We start from the raw sequence: 17,637 nt of genomic DNA, 5'->3' as shown, positions 1-17,637 counted from the left end.
TTGTAGATGCATAACATTTTATTTACATATGTTAAAATCCTATTTATATACATAATTATGTTTTCGACATGTGCATCTCAATAAGATATTATTCTATATTTAGTTATCTTGATTAGATAATTAAAATGTAACGAAGATGTATCATTTTTACACTTGTATTTACACGCGTTTGTATATTTTCTTTAGTTTTCAGTAGATTCTTTTCATCGAAGCATTTTATTCTTAAAACATTTTAAACAAATTTTTTAAAACTAATTTTTTTGCACAACTCCAAAGCCTTGAAAAACGTAAGTTATCTTGTCTCTGTATGTCTTAATAAAACTTAAATCTATTATAATCATTCTATTCTCGCATTAATATTTCACATAAACTACATATTTTTTTCGATTATATAATCGTATCCCAATTGATGTCTTTCTTTTTTTTTAGCATCGAATTCGATTGGATGCACTGATATACAGGTGTAATTGGATACACAATACACTGCAGATTAAGACTTATTATCTTATGAAATAATATATAAATAGAAAAAAGCATTATATAAAATATAAATTTTGATCAATTAAATGTTTAATATATATTTAACTAAACAAATGTGATAATTTGAGCTATACATTGGATAAGTTCAAATCATTTATATATATGTTTTTATGTTAATGTTAATATAGATGCTTTTAATGTGCATCAATATCACTACCTACATACTGTGGCCAATCGAATTCTCAATAAATAAAAACTAAACATAAATCAAAACTAAAATTTTCCAATAAAATTGTAGAATATTAATACATTAATTGCATTTGATGCAATTTATGTACTAATATATTAATAAAATTAACATAAAATTGTTTACATTCTTTCTTTTAGAGCAATGAAAAGAATAAAACAAAAATAATTATATTTAAAAAAAAGATTCTCTTTCTCTCTCATATAAATAAAATACTTGATATTGAAGATTTAAAAAATCTTAATGGGCCAGAATAAAAATATAATAAATAAGTGCTTTCCTCAATTTTCATATTGCTTTGTCAGGACGGATCCGTTGTGTTAGGACGCCTTGTATACGTCGCAAATAATCCTTTCGATCGGAATCACGCCAATAGTTGTCCTGAAGAAAAGTTCCTCAATAGCATGTGCAGATACGGAGCGCAGGGTAGGTAGTAGTAGTAGCAGCTTATTGAGTCTAAGGGTTCCGTAAGAGGCCCCACTGAGTCGTTGTCCTAAAGCTAATTGGGCACTGTCCATCAGCCGAGCGACGCAGACCGCATCCCTGAGTCGACTTCCGGGACTAGGTGAGTTACTGCTCGTACTCCTACTGCTGGATACTGGTTCATTATCTAGACCGGCTTTGAAGAGCACTATCGCTCTGATACAGGCAAATTCGTGTTGATCTAGGTTCATTGCGTGAAAGCCGGCCAGAGTCTCCCGGAAACGGTTCACTTCGATAGCAAGCCCGATGCTTTGAAGATTCAACGGTAGTAAAGGTGTGGGATCCAGGGTTGGTATCATTTGCGCGGCGGCTAACAGAAAAAGTTCGCGCCAGGAAGACTCGAGCAACGTCAGCTGGTCCTCCATTATGAGATTCGTTCCCGACACCAAATCTCGCGCCCAGTGCACGTTCAGAAAGAGTAATCTCGCGGCCTGCTCGCATATAGACTCAGGATTGATCGAGGGTATAAACGGCAACTGCAGATTCGGGATATTCGGCATCTAAAATAGATAATGCCTTCAATGTTTTGTCGCTATTAAAAATACATTTTTTAACTTTCCTTAAGTCAGAAACGTTTATATCTTGCAAAAGTATTTAGATCTTAAAAAATTTGTCTAGACTTTATAAAAAATATCTAGAAGATATATCGCATTTCCATAAGGAAAGTGACACAAATTGAAATTTTTTACTATATTTAATATATTACCAATTTTTATCAATTTTAAAATACGTAATTTTCTTTTTTCTCCCAAATAATTATATATTTTTTATGTTACTTTTCTTAGAGTACCTATGCGATATATAAATTCTCTAAAAGAACATTTAGAAAAATTAAGCAAAATTAACACACTATATTAGATATTAATATTAGGTGCGCAACTAAGTTCTCGCTGTTATTTTGATGAAAATGCAACTTTATTGTGAAAAAATGGCTTGGAAATGGCTTGGCGGGTAACTCCTAATACTGAAGCAAACTCTTCTTGCGTTTGGCACGGATCCTCATCGAGCAATGCCTCCAATTCAGCGTCTTCGAAGGTTTTTGGCCTTCCTTCACGCGGTCGTCAACATCGAAATCACCGTTTGAAGCGACGGAACCAATCTCGTTGTTTCACTTAGAGCAGCATCTCCGTAAACTTTTTGGAGCTCTCTATGCGCTTCAGCCGCCGTTTTCTTCGAATGAAAGAAGAAAATCAATACTTCCCGCATATGACGATTATTTGGCACAAAATCAGATATTTTCACACAGCCAAAAGAATATGACGTAAAAATAAAATCACTAATGTTTCAAAGCGGTTTGTTTACCATATGTCTAACCTTGGTTCATGACGGTTAGGTTATGTCAGAATCGACCAGCACTTACTGCTGGAGCCATCTGTTGTGACAAACAGCGGGAACTTAGTTGCGCACTTAATATATATTAGATGCAGACATACTTTCGATACTGTCAACGCGTTGCAATACGCCGGATGCGGAAGGGAGGGATGGGGCGATGGTCCAGGCATGGAGACGCGTGGTTCCGATGGCGCTTTAGGCAAAACAAGATCTAAAGCCGTTGGTGCTGAGGCTACCATGCTATTCATGATTTCAGGTTCCTTAAAATATAGAGCCATTTGTCTACGAAGTGTCGAGTTCCGTGGGCCTCGTTCGTGTTGCACAGCTATGAAAAGTGACAAGTAATATGTTTTCTCATTTAGTAATGTAATATGTTAGCAAAGTAGAGAAAAGTATATAATAGCTGAAATGTTTCAGAAGAGATTTACTAAAAAAACATTTTAAAAAAACGGCATGAATGGAAGTGTGAACAGCTAGAACGCCTCAATTACCGTCTTTGTTCATGCCGGCCTGAATGCATTTTGCCAATCGGCAGGCACGACATTGATTCCGATGAGTCTTATCCACCATACAACCCCCCTCGGATTTTGCCTTGCACACATATTGACGATTCCGTCTAATAGATCGCTTGAAAAAGCCGGCACATCCGTCGCAAGCAAATATACCATAATGCTTTCCCGAAGAGTGATCCCGACATACTTTACAGGGTATATCATAAAGAATGCGGCCTGAAACGGAAAAAAACATTTCGTAAAATGACAGTAAAATAAAATAATTTCATCTACGTGCAAAATTAATTGTTCCCAAAATTAAATTTAATAAGATTATTTTATTGACTTTTCTTGTAGCAATTAGAAAGATCTGAAAAATATACAAAGTGAGTGCAAGCAACTTGTTTCTCCATATTATTGCATATTTCAACAGGTAACTATCCCTTTAAAGAAATGTTAGCATAATTTGATCCTCTTGATTGACGCGACGTTTTCGCAAGGCAGCGACTTTGGTAGTCCATCGAAGGAACGCGCTGACGTGGAGGAGACACTTCATCATTCCCTCGTCAATCAATCCGATACAGGCTTCGCGTCAACTTCATCGAGCTCAACGAAGAAGCCATTGCCGGCCAGTGAGTAAGCATGCCATTGTCGTTGACAATCGGTGGAAAGGGGACGTTAATCTTAGTGAAAATGCCGGTATTTTGGTCGAAACCCGTTTACTAGCAACAACACGAGTCTGCTGAATGACGTTTTGGACGTGAATGGATCGATTTGTCGCCAATGGTTCACGCAGGAGGGAACGTGGTACAATGTGCGTAGACACACGCATACGGAGGGGAAGTTGGGGGTGCATGCGTTTGTAATGAGGGTACCAACTCCTTGTCATGGGCTCCGCCTACGCCATTGAGACCGACGAGATTGTGAATGGACCTGAATAGGCCGGATGTGGCTGCTGCATTCAGTGGTCCTAAGTGAGCAGCCAGAAACACGATATTTTGCTCGATATCGGGTCTCCGATCTCTCCCGTTGATTTCTTTATCTCTCGTCGTTATTATAGTCGCGATGGCGGCTAGTGCAAGAACAACATGCCCAGAACTCGTTTAATATCTTAAATCGCCAGTGTCGAATGCGCGCGCGTGGTAACTATCGTGCAACAACCTGTTGATTGGTGCATTCTAACTGGCGACGTATGGCACACAAAAAAACTTAAATAATAAGACATAAGAGTTAAGCAAATTCAACGTTTTAAACCCATTCTACGTAAGCGTGATCAATTCGTGTAACTTAAACCACTTACAACTACGTTCATACAATTGTAGATCGAGCTTTAGATTTGCTATAGTTTACATTATTGTCTTATGATCTCTATTACTGTGATTATCTAATTCGTTTACTTACTGCTTAAATTTTTTGTTTGTCTAATAAGTCGTCTACATTAGGCATTTAGAGACTCAATATGAGAGTAAACGCTCGCCGTTATTGATGTACTCTTCTAGATTTAAAGGTCTGATTGGATGATCTAGAAGAGGGCACTGATAGTGCGCACTGATATTAGCGCATCAGTATCAGTGCGCTCCTCGTCTTAATGAGGTGAACAGCAAGAAACATTGGCAGTAGATAAAAACATGACGATAACCCGCAATCTTCTGGTATCTTTGAAGATAATACCTGTGAAAACTTATCAAGTTAATTTGTTTTTAATGATTCATAGAGTAATCTTTATCTAATTCATTCATAGTAGGAAAATTACATTTTTTTAGTTGTGTCGCTTTCGAAGAAAGGGAATGACATAAAGTGTAAAATTTCCTCGTACACAATAAGTATACGACATGTAGAAATTCTTCAATATTTTTATTTAATTATCGCACATTTTTATTGTACACCCGGAACAAATCGAAATCCGGGGAACCGAAAACCGTTTCGGAATCCCTTTTTTTAGTAAATCGAAACCGAACCGAACTGGTAAAATTTTACAGTTTTTTTCGATTTTTAATTTTTTATCTCTATCCTTGTTCTTAATCTTTGTTCTGCCTGTTCTTTCGTCCAAATCACTAATGTTCAATCCAGCTCTTTTAACAACTGGAATGCAAATATCCAACATCTCTATAATAAGAAATCGGGCGGGATTGCGAGACATAAATCTGGCGGGATCGCGTAAACTTTTTTTAAGATACTAGCATTTTTTAAATTTAGATCTTCCTTATCAACATATTGCAAGAATTTATTCTAAGTCATGAAATTCAAGAATACATATGTAGACTTTATGTAATAAGTGAAATCTATCCATAAGATGTAAGAAAATAAGATGTAAGAAAGGACCGAGAGAAATGTGCTTAAAATAATGTTTACGTAATTTTTGTTCAGAATCAGTTGACGCATTCAGAATTAGTTGACATTTTTTTTTGACTAGGCTCTCTACATTGAACAGGTGAACACACACACACACACACTCTCTCTCTCTCTCTCTCTCTCTCTCTCTCTCTCTCTCTCTCTCTCTCTCTCTCTTCTTTCCCTCGCCCTCCTTCTTTTTAATAGAACAAATTAAAAAAATAGTAAATAGAATAAAGAGAGTAAGAAGACCGTAAAAATCTGTTAAAAACCATTAAAAAATCGTTTATTGGTGAAAAAAAAACCGAAACCGGAATATTTATTTGATATTTTAATGAACCGGAATCGGAACCGAATCGAAAAAATCTTTCGGTCCTACATTATCCTATAATAAATATGCCTATTATCATCACATTTTATCATAAATTTACTAGGTGTTAGCAGTCCAATGTGATACATAAAACTTTGTATTCACTACCAGGCCTCAAGTTATACGTGTCTATCATTTCTTACATACTTCGATTGTCGGTAATGGCGATAAATCGAGAAGTTTCCCGCAGTCTCACGCACACGCGAGCCGCTCTTTTCTTTATAATATTCACGGTTAAAAGGCGCTCCCCCTTCTTGGCAGCGTACGTGATCGAGAGAAAAGGCCTCGGTGTTCCTGGAGGTAAATCATTAACGAGGAGTTACAGTAATGCGCAAAATGCGGTGCATATGTTGAAGCGGAAAGCAGACGGGTTGCGGCCGGAATGACAGGGCTGGGCCCCCTCGGCCCTCATCGCGACAAGGAATGTCCACCTTTTCTCTCCCTTCCCAGAAGGGAAACTCCAGGACTCGCGCGTGGACACACGCGTGCACGCGTGTCCACGATCGCGGGCGCGCGTCGGAATCACGCAACGCGTTTCTGCATACTCGCCGTCACGTGGTCGTATGAAATTTGCAGTCGGCTCCCGAGTCACTCGCGATTGAATTTTTCATCGTCGAGGAATCGAGGAATACGCGGCTGTATTCCGCTCGGGTGACGATCATCTTCCTTCTGTGTCACGCGTCGCGTCAAATATTCATGCGATATTTATAGTAACAATTGCGAACGGACTCTTCCTCCGTGTCCTCTTCGCTGAAGTAGACAAGAGGGAAGAGAGGAAGAAGGAGAAGAAGCTTAGGGGAGGAGAGAAAGCCCCCTTTACGGGGTTGCTGTAAAAATCGCGTGAATGTTTGATGAGGCGCGTGAATGCGCGCAAGCGCGCGTTTTCAATCGCGCATATATGAGAAAAATACTGTCATTAGTCCGGAGGTGTGGCTAGCGAAAAGAGGGGAATGTAAAATCGTACGTTTGGCGTACGAACACGAAGACGGTAAGTATCGCTCTAAAGCGCGAGCACGTGCTCCCCCATATCAATTATTTCATTTGAGCCGTGGCCACCGACGAAAACGGTCCCGAATGTCGCGTCAGAATGTTACGTCAGAATTGTAAACTTCAATGGAAATCGACACGTGGATACGTGGAACATCCGATATCTGAAATTCGGTGGCGAAGGGGAATAGAACCTGGGTTTCTGCGAATATATAGCCGGATATGTAATTCACCGTGGCTAGTGGCAGTCTTTATTTCGGCTGGCGTTTTCTCTTTCTCTCCCCAAAAACCGAAAGTTGCTACTATGTATCGTGATCACGAAATTAAGGGAAAAGTTTGTGTTGCGCGCATCCCCATCGGTGCACATTCGCATGCAAAGGGTGAACGAAAACAAGAGAAAGGTAAGAGAGAGAGAGAGAGAGAGGGGACGGGGGGGAGAAAGGGGAGAAACGCGGCGTAAAATATGTCCTCCAGCCAAACTTTCGTTGTACAAAATTACGAACTTCATCTAATTGCAAGGGGACTGATAGACCGAGTCTCCAATCCGTAAAACGCACGTGACTCGTTTTATGCTCGGTGGCGACGCATTATTGTCGCGTCGCCTCACTGCTCGAACGAATTTTGTCGGCAAAAAATAACCGTCCTGCCGTCAAACTTTTTTTCTATATTGATCTTCTATGAATTTTACTTTGTAATACATTTGCATGTGTCGACGGGAATAAAATCTCTTTCGAAAGTCATTATTTATGTATGTTGTGATTACATATCTATTAAACTTTTTAACATCTTAACATTTCATTCATAAAACGTTAATATATTAAAAAGAATTTTGTATAATTTTGAAAGAGAGATATAAAGAATCTTGTCTATCATTAACTTATTATTATGTGTTCATATGGTTTACAATAATACATATTAAATTATTTATTTATATATATTAAAAAATAAAAAGGGAAGATGTTAAATGAAATATATACAAAGTGCGGAAAAATTTATATAAATTTATGCTCGACAATTAAAAAGTTATAAACTTTCAAAGATTTAGAATAGAACGCATTTTTTGTATAGTAGAAATATTTGAAAAAGTTCTACAGTCATTAGTTCGACAAGTTCGATGAATGGAAGCCCGAATTCTTTTAGAAGGAAAAATTTTCAAACATTTATTATTAACTATAATAATATTAATAATATTAGTTATTATAATAGTTACAATAATTGTTCAAAAATGCTTGATTCTGAAAGAATGCAAACTTCCATTCATCGAACTAAAAATTTTTTAAAATATTTTTAATATTTCTACTGTACTAGAGAGACAGTAATAAATGCATTCTGCTAGTAAATTTTTAAAGCCTATTTAGAATATTTTAAAATATTTTAATGTTTATATTTTTTAAATTTAGCATTTTCGGGCATAAGTTTATATGAACCTACTTAATCTTATTAACATACTATATAATTTTGGTCTCGATATACGGAGCGAACATTCTGTATATCTGTTTACCATAGTTATATTAAGGAAAAATCATCGCAAATGATAGAAACAGATATACATATGCAGATATAGTTACGCATAATTTTTTGTAATATTAAATATAATGACTTGTTTCCCATCGTTCTATCATTTCACGCGTCATCAGGTGGCTCGCGGTAAACGAGCATGGGAATGTAGTGACATGTGTTTTAGCCAACCGCTTGCTATCAGTGTATGTTCACATATAATCGATCTAGAGCAATATCTATCCGTCATCTGCTCGTCTCACAGACGCGAAGCACCTTTCTGCATTTGCAAAGATAGACTTATCCCAAAAATTTCGAGAGACATCACAAAAAATCGAATTTTTCTTGGACAATACATCATAATTCTAAGAATCTAATTAATTTTATCTTATCATCAATTTTCGTCGTTATCATTATATACGTCTTAAAACAACATATTACAAATTATTTGTATGTAAAATAAATTAAAAAAGAAGGTGCTAAATTTAAATACGCTATTTATATTTATCTTTCTATTTACAATTATCATGTTATAGAAAAATCATTGCAGAAACAGATACGAATAAAGTTCATACACATAACTTTTCAAATATTTCAAATTTGTATAACCATATTTTAATTAGCCCGATGTATTACACTGATTGGAGACCAAATGACGCTGTGTTCAACCACCCGCGTCAACCTGCTAGTCGACCAGCACGGTGATTCGTTCTCGACGCATCGTTTTGAACCATCTGTCGTTATTTTCTCATGGATGACCTACGTTCAGGGATGAATTTTAAATGCATGGTGATTCGCTACATTTAAAGGCCACATGTTTGTTATTTCACACGAGATGAAATTAGTATGCCATGGCAGAAACCATGAGAATTGGCAATTGTAATAAGCATGCCACGATCGATAACTTCGATAGATTACGACAGGTATATATCATGAAAATGCGTGCATTGTAAGCTTTATTATTGTGTTTATACATCCGTCGATTGCAACCTTGATTTTATAAAATAAAGTTATAAACTATAGACCGGTATTTATAGTCCATTCTTATTTCAAGGATATCTTAAATATTTTAAAATGCTAATACAGCTCTACGATTGGTTCGTAACATCTTAGGATTGTACTTAAAACGATCTTAAATATAAGAATCGACAATACCGGCTATAATAGGTGACTCAGAATTTTTTCTGTGCATTGAAGACAATAAACGTGTCAAACTCGAAGTTGACTACAGGTAATTTGGAATTCAGGTAAAATCGTATAAAATCACTGTCGTTACTAATAGATGCTAGAAAAGAAAACAGAAGAAGGTAATAAAATTGTAAAGCAAAAGAAAAACTAATGTAACATAAAAATAATTTTCTATGTTATCAGAAAATATACATAAAGTAAAAAATACAAGACATTTCAAATTTTAATAGCTAATCCCTTCAGGGATAAACTAAGAAAAAATCTTTTTCTTAGAAGCTCGTAATTGCTTCATTTTGGAGAAAGTCGTAAAAAAATTAGGTCTCTTTTGTACTTATTTATTACTTATTCATTCAGACTTATTTATTCACATTGTCACTTGCATATATTGTTTAGAACGTTAGCGTCTTGCAATGTATTGTACATATTGCGTTTTTGCAGCCAACACTGATCTGGTAATACTGATAATATCAACAAACTGATAATGTCAACAAACTGCTGCCAGAAATATGATAAAGATTATATTGACATGCTTATTACTATCAGATTGGCGGTATAGACTGCATTTGGCGCTAAGCAGCATTTGGATTTCGGTTTCTACTACTCAGTTTCTGCTGCTAGTCTATCGATACATTGCTCCGCCCGCAGATACAATTCGGTTTCTGTCACCAATCTGCTTAAGTCCAATCTGCTGAAAGTTCTGTCGATAGAACAGAAGCAGAATGCGACCGCAATTATTGATGCCAGTCTACTGATATTTCCAATCAAATCTTCTGCTAACATTTTACTAACATTTTGCTTGCTGAATAAAGGCAATTTTCTATTGTTGCAATCTTTGGAAACATTTATCTCATCGGTGAAATTTTTTCACCAAAAATTTAATTTAAACATTTACCTAAAAATAAATAATATATATTTATATATTAATACAAGATGATAAAATAATTCTTTGTTAACTGTTACTGTATGAATAAATGCAACCAGTTTATATACGAGTAATTAATAAATACTAGGGTCATATTCAAAAGCCCTGCAGCTTATTAGATGGCGCCTCAAAGTTGTAAAGTGTGATAAGGACGAGCGCGCGAAAAAACAAAAATAAAAAATTATTAAATTAGATAAAGTTACAATTCTACGATTGCGCGATTTATGCGATTTATCCCTTTAAATCTTAGTTTTAAATACTCTCTACATTCGCATTTTTTGTAGCATTAAACAAAGTGAACATAACTCACAGTCTATGACTGACATTACAATCAAAAAGTATCATAAATAATAAGAGAAAAAAATTTCTTTTAGAAGAAGAAAAGAAGTTATAAATACGTTATTCATCAATTTTTTTCTTAATATAGATAATACTCAAAGAAAAAATTTACTTAATGGAAAGCTCGAAATAAAAAAAATTGTATACTCGAAGCATTAATAAAAAATAATACGCTAAATTTAGAAGTGTTTTATTTCAACAATTGTTTATACTAAAGGTATAAACATTTGTAAAATGCATGTAAATCTTTATAAAAATAATTGCAGAAACTGTTATATATATATATATATATATATATAAATTTCATTAAAAATTTGATTTAAGTAAGTCTAATATTATTATCATTATTAAACAAATTTTATTAGATATGATTTACTTATGTGTAATGTAAGACGTAAGATAAATTCTCTTCAGAATAACACAATCGTAGAATAATTGAGAGTCTATCAATAAAAAAAGTAAAAAATTAAAAGAAAAAAATTATTAAATCAAAATGGAGAATTTAGTACGCGGCAAATATATTCTATGCTCTCTAGGAGAACCATGTTAAAAAAAAATTTTTAGAATAAAATATAAAAAAATATACTTAAGCTTTCGATGATGTTAAATAAACATAAAATTGAGAGCTATTTACTTGAAGAAGCCGGCATCTTTGGCGGTGGAACTGACATATGTGGCATCTGTGACTCTTGATTCTGCATCCTGATCGTCACTACACAATAGTCATCGAAGAGGCTCAAGCGAGAGACAGAACCAATCGCACCGTGACACACAATGAGATTTTTTTCTCAAAGCCGGACTTTTCGGACGGCTCTTTCCGTGTTTTACGACATCACTTTCTGGCTGTGGCGGCACGCTAAGGACTAGCATCGGGGTGACTGAGAATCACCTTAGTCGAGACTTTTTGATGCCAAGCACCGATAGTGAACAGCTTTGATGCTGCTATATGGAAAACGGATCTCATTGGCCGAGGGCTTCCCTACCCTCGGCAAAGGGCGGATCTGACGAAAGGAATGGTTCGTTCCTAACGTTCGGGGGTTGAACGTCACCGCTGTGAGGCGACAGGGGGTTGCGTCATCATCCCCGCCACTGCTAATATCACTTTGCGAGAATCACCTTTGAACGAAGGTGAGAAGAAAGATAGCTTCCTCACACCTCTTACGGAGTTGGAAAACTTATCGTATTTTGTGTTTGTTTTCGGCACAAACAAATTATGGGTGGATAGAAATTAATTATTACTGCTGCAATTATTTGATAAATTAATATGTTAACTATAAATTCTAGTAAATTCAAAGAGATATCTATAAAATTTTCTAGTCCAGTACACACAGGCATCCCTGTACTTACGACAGGGTTATGTTCCGAGATTTTAATCGTACATCAAATATGTATAACACTAAATATTTTTTTTTTTTTTAGTATATGTAATATTTTTATTACTAATCATAAAAATTGCTCACAGTTTTATGAATTGTAAAATAGATAATTGATGCAGAGTGATTAATTGACAATTTTTCAACCCTCTAGAGTTGATGACGGGTCTTGAAACCAATTATAAATATCTTTATCAAAAATGTAAAACAATTCAATTTTCTTTATAGTATATCAGCAAATTTAAATTATTCTTATTTAAATATTTAGAAGAGACCGGAATCAGTTGAATATAGGAGTAAATAAAATAATCGAGGCTACATTAAAAATAAAACACGCGAGACATGCGTAAACGTGTCTCAACACGCAGCAGCGACTGTCACTAAGTCTGCTGTAACATCTTGTTGCGAATACATCTATGATAGAAGTTATGTCACAATTTTAAAAATCGTAACCTAAGTAAATATTTTTATTCTTAAAGTTTTTGTTTTATTATCATATGATTATCTGAGATATTTAATTTCTACTTAGATAATAAGTGTAATTCCTACTTAATAAAATCCAACAGGTTTTTTTTGTTTATGTATTTCTGTTATCGTATATTATTAATGTTTTTTAAAAAATGAACGGGGATAGTAGACTAATCACAGCATGGAACTGTATGACATTTAGTGACGACTCTTATAATACTTATTCAAAATTTTATTCCTTTAAAGAGATTTTTTTCAGTGATAAATATTATAAGTTTAGTTTCCCTCATGTCCAATCTCGAAAACTAGGCTTATTCGACGTGTTTTTGCACGAAATGAACAAATTTTGCAAAAAAAAGTATTGTTTGCCCTGCGAAGCGAATGTTTGTGTTTGAAATATATTTTTATAATAGTTTTATTAATATGTACCCAAAGATGTAGCTTAAAATATATTAATCATTATTTTAATAATCTTAGTCGAATTATCCCGGTCGAATTATCCAGGGCTCCCCTACTTAGTATTTATTTCTTTTTATACAAATTATGTTACTTTGATTACCTAAAATTAATTAGTATTTTTTAATTAATATAAATTAAACGGCTCTTATAGATTTAGCGTCAATAACTGTGTTGCAATTATTAGCGTCAGCTCGCCAAGAGGGTTAATATATAAAGCATCAAACCTATTATATCTGGATATTAAAATCTATCAAAAAGATTTCTATGAAATTCTCGTGTTTACGTTTTGCCTTGTGAGATAGTAACTCACAATTTTGTGAATTGTAAAATTCAATAGATGATTTAATACAAAATGACTGATTTGATGACTGATTTGCATTGATATAGAAAACAGTAAATCTGTTTATTTGAATATTAAGACAAGCAGCTGTATTTGCAGCACCATCTAACAATTCTATATTAAAAATTCCCACAAAAAGTCGCTGGTCTAGTTAATAGCTCCTAATTCTGCGGCGCCGTAATTCTGGACGTGTTCTGTTTAGGACCGGAATTAAATCCCTCGCTTTCTCGCGGCCGTTGAGATTCGTTGATGCGTACGCTCGGAAGAAGCTCAGGTAGAGGGTAGACTTTTGTTGAAGTTTTGCCATTCAAAATGCCGTGGAGATACGTGGAGGAGGTTAAACGGTAGAGTGCATATACTTGGAATAATAGCGATGCCGCCAGATGCGCTGCGCCTGACTCCCTGACTCCATCTTGAATTATCTCGTGCTCGATCCCTATGGAGCTTCCCCCTTCGTGAACGTGTATATATGTATATGCGTGTGTATGTCGCGCGCGAAACAGGGTTGGGGCGCGAGCTGTTCTTACAGTCGGTGAATTACGCCAGGAATCCGTCATAACCAATGTAATATAGCGGAGATTGGATCTCTCGATGGCATATCACGCTCCCCCTCGGAAGAGTCCTTGAGTTGATGTTATCTTTGCAGATTACACCAGGTGTATTTTTATGATGCTTCGCAGGAAACAACATAAAGGCACTCATGAGGGTGCTTTGATTAGCCTTGTAATTAATCGTGCGCGTTATGAATTCTTTTTATCGATCCAAGTTTTTAATTATTGAGAAGGAAAGATTCTTTTGACATTATTTCTAACGGAATAATATCTTTGATAAAATTAGAAGACGGACAATTTTGTTAGAACATTGTTTCAATATATTTTTTTTTAAGTTACTCCGAATTATTAACTGGTATTATTATCTTCCAATGATTACAAGATAAAAATAAATTGGAAATTACTTGAAGTGAAAAAGTTACATTTGTTTATAAATCTTTTATCATAAACGCGAATATTTACGTGTTTTTTTACGCGTTTTCGTAATCTTTTTTTAAACATTGACGTACTCCAAAAACTCCATGAATACGTAATAGCAAAAAATTTCTACACAAACGTATTTTTGGTTCAAGCTATATGTATATGTTTGCACCCTCGACTTGGACGCCATTGAGAGGTAAGCCCAATGCGGCCGAATGTTCGTCCGACCATGCATCGTTTTAGCTTTGATGCAATATGTTAGGATAAAACATAATCTACGTAACTGTCTCGGGAATACGAAGTCTAACAATAGCCATGTTGCTTCTCTATTTCTTGAAGGGAGGAAAGTTTTGCGAGACAAATGAGAGATTCGCTTTGTCAAGAAGGCAAACGTGTTTACTGCTACTAGAATTAGCATTTTTCTGCTGTAACTAAAAAAACAGTAATTAAAAATTTTCTGTCAATATTATTGCACAAAAACTGATGTATAACAGTATCTCGAAAAAAATATTTTTTATGACGATTTTTTTGGTGAATAAATCTGACTTTGATATATCTTGACTTTGATATATTTTCAGAACAATGACTTTAAGTAACTTGCAGAACATTTTAATTGTCACTTACTTTGCCCACTAAAAATATATAAAATAGAGTATGCGAACAAATATTAAATCTGGATAATTTAAAGTTATTGAATAAACTCTACATTATTTTTATGTTTATCATACGTGGAAAATAAATGTATAGGCGGGCAAGAGACAGAATTAATAAATTAAGTTATTAAAACCAGAAAGAGAGAGAGAGAGAGAGAGAGAGAGAGAGAAAACGATTGTGTTATAATGAGAGTTTTTATAAGATTCAAATAAAATCTTTAAATATTACTGCAGTTACAGTCAATAGCTACAGTGAGTTTGAAATATACTTACACGTGCGACACAAATTAAATTTAATAAATTTTTTACAGTTTTTAAAAATGTTTATTAGCATCATTAAATTGTTTATTAATTTAATTTCTATCTAATTATTACTAAGTTTTCTATTATTACTCAGTTTTAGTTCGGTATTATCTCAGTAGTTAGATTTCAATTTTATCAAAAATTGGCGCTTATATAGTTTATAGAGCTGTACATAATATACAGCAATGCAGGATATATATATATATATATATATATATATATAAAATTCATTATCGCGCGACGTGAAATTATTAAACACAATCTAGCTTAGACCAAATAAAATATTGTCCTACTTAATTACATATTTCCATATCAACGAGTCAGAATTTTCTGATTAAATTTATTCGAATTCTAATTGAGATAACTGAAATTCTGATTGATATAATATTTCTGATAAAATATACTAGAATTCTTATTTACCAGAATAATTATAATTCAATCAGAATTCTAATTATCCCAACTAGAATTTTAGTATATTTAACCAGAAAATTCTGATTTGCCCATTTTCCACAAGAATGACTATTTAATCCAATTAGACCATTTTTCTCAATGCATATAATATATGGATATACATAACAAGTCCATATCCAACTTAGTGTGTTGAAAAAATGAAAGAAATCTACAGTTAGATAAAGAAATAAACTAGAAGTTTTCTAATGTTTCGTTCTATCTTTTATATCTCTATACATTTTCATCAGTCGAAAAATAATGACATAATTATGGACTATTTACATTTTGTTTTGACTCTTTTTTTATTACTGTGTAATTTCCTAAGTTTCAGGTAATGAAATATTAGGTGCCGAAATGTGTTAAACTGTACCCAAGCCGAACTCTGTTTTTTCTTATCCTTTCTTGTAGTTCCTTTGCCATGGATGCCGCCATGGCGTTTATAGGAATTTCTAAAAATTTTTATCACAACTGCAAGATGAAAAGAACTGATAGATTTATTTCGTTCTTACGTCGAAAAAAAAAGATATTATTAAATCTTAGTTCATCCTTATATTATAATTATTTTGATCGCTTTATACAATTTATTTTTGTGTAGAATATATGTTTTAATGCTAGCAAGAACTAGAATTAAATAATTTAATTAAAATTTATTTGATTCGTGACACTAGAAGGACATTAGAGTGTTTTATTTATTATCTTCAAGCAACAATTCAATTCTCACATAAAATAATTTGTTATAAATAATCTTTAGAGAAAATACATATAAGAGAGAAGAAAGTTTTTCGGTGGAAGCAAGTCTCTATTTTGTCTAAAGTAACATTCAAATGGGAGTGTACAAATACAAGTATTAGTTCTATAAATTGCACTTTTCTCAGAAAAAGGAAAAATCTTTTAAAAATAAAAATAAAAAAGTAAATATTATCAGATAGACGGATTAAAGAATAGAGGCTTATGAGAGACATTTTTATGTGACGAAGAGTGACACATGAAAATGAACAAAAGATGGATTAATTTTTACTTTAAAAAGTTTAGACTTAAGATATTTTACATTCTTTTGAATAATACATCTACTTTCACAAATCGCTCCTAATATTATGGTCATGTAAACAAATTAAGAATCTATGCTTTTATATGTCTTTTTTTTAGTAATATGGTAGAAAATATAATGGATATACATTTAGATATAATCAAATTTTATTTAATTTTATTTTAAATGTAAAATAACAAATAAGTTAATAAAATACCACTAAAAATATACAAAATTTTTAATTCCGTTTTTTATCAGGATTATTGAATACAAAATTCTATTAATAAGATCTCTTTTCTTCAATCCATTTTAATTAATCATCAGAATTCTAAAAGTCAAATATTATGCTGTATTATTTTACTGTTCGGTACTATTAAATTTTAATTTTATACAACGTTCTAATTCTACATATACTTTTGATGATACATTCTTTTTTATTGATATCTAATAAACCTATACTACATGACGCAGCGTGAAAGATATGAAATTAGACAATTATAGTTTGCGTGATCGAGCAAATCGTCAGTTTGTCTATGGGAGACGTGAAGGAGTGATTAGAACAATGACAGAGCACCTACCTGTTGCTGTCTCCATTTAGATACCATCATGTACATCAGCAACGTTAGGATGGCAATATTATGGGAACTAACAAGCATATGGTCGGGTCAATATCGCATAAACGCGAGCTCGCATCAGTGATGCCCTCGCGTTTTACCTGATCGTTGGGGGAGTAAAGCGCCCTTTGACGATGAAATCAAACGAAAATCCGCCATATGCACGAGCTCGCGCTTATGAGAATACTTGAGTTGCTGATTAAAGGTAATTTGACATGGGAAGTTTGCATGAAAAGCGCTTTGCGCGATGTATCGGCAGTTCACAAAAATTTCTCAACGGGTATACACTTTATAGTAATTTGTTAAATTTAT

At 33.8% G+C, this 17,637-nt stretch overlaps 1 protein-coding gene across 1 annotated transcript; it reads right to left on the bottom strand.

The window, feature by feature from the left end:
- Positions 1-11,557, bottom strand: tll (nuclear receptor subfamily 2 group E member tailless). The gene is made up of 4 exons (XM_011062543.2): positions 11,302-11,557; positions 3,034-3,270; positions 2,644-2,867; positions 1-1,710 (listed from the first exon to the last, which is right to left on the bottom strand). The coding sequence occupies exons 1-4, from the start codon at positions 11,366-11,368 to the stop codon at positions 1,048-1,050; spliced, it is 1,191 nt and encodes a 396-aa protein (XP_011060845.1). The 5' UTR covers positions 11,369-11,557; the 3' UTR covers positions 1-1,047.
- Positions 11,558-17,637: the final 6,080 nt, after the last annotated feature.

The sequence above is a fragment of the Acromyrmex echinatior genome, chromosome 9 (genome assembly GCF_024713525.1).
Source record: "Acromyrmex echinatior isolate Ae372 chromosome 9, ASM2471352v2, whole genome shotgun sequence".
Taxonomy (NCBI): domain Eukaryota; kingdom Metazoa; phylum Arthropoda; class Insecta; order Hymenoptera; family Formicidae; genus Acromyrmex; species Acromyrmex echinatior.
This window is presented reverse-complemented; position numbering and strand designations above follow the sequence as displayed.

Excerpts from the sequence above, each read along its gene's own strand:
- tll (XM_011062543.2), bottom strand. The coding sequence starts at position 11,368 with ATGCAGAATCAAGAGTCACAGATGCCACATATGTCAGTTCCACCGCCA. Across the intron at positions 3,271-11,301 it reads AAAGATGCCGGCTTCTTCAA|GCCGCATTCTTTATGATATA; the intron begins GTAAATAGCTCT and ends TTTCCGTTTCAG. Across the intron at positions 2,868-3,033 it reads GGCCGGCATGAACAAAGACG|CTGTGCAACACGAACGAGGC; the intron begins GTAATTGAGGCG and ends CACTTTTCATAG.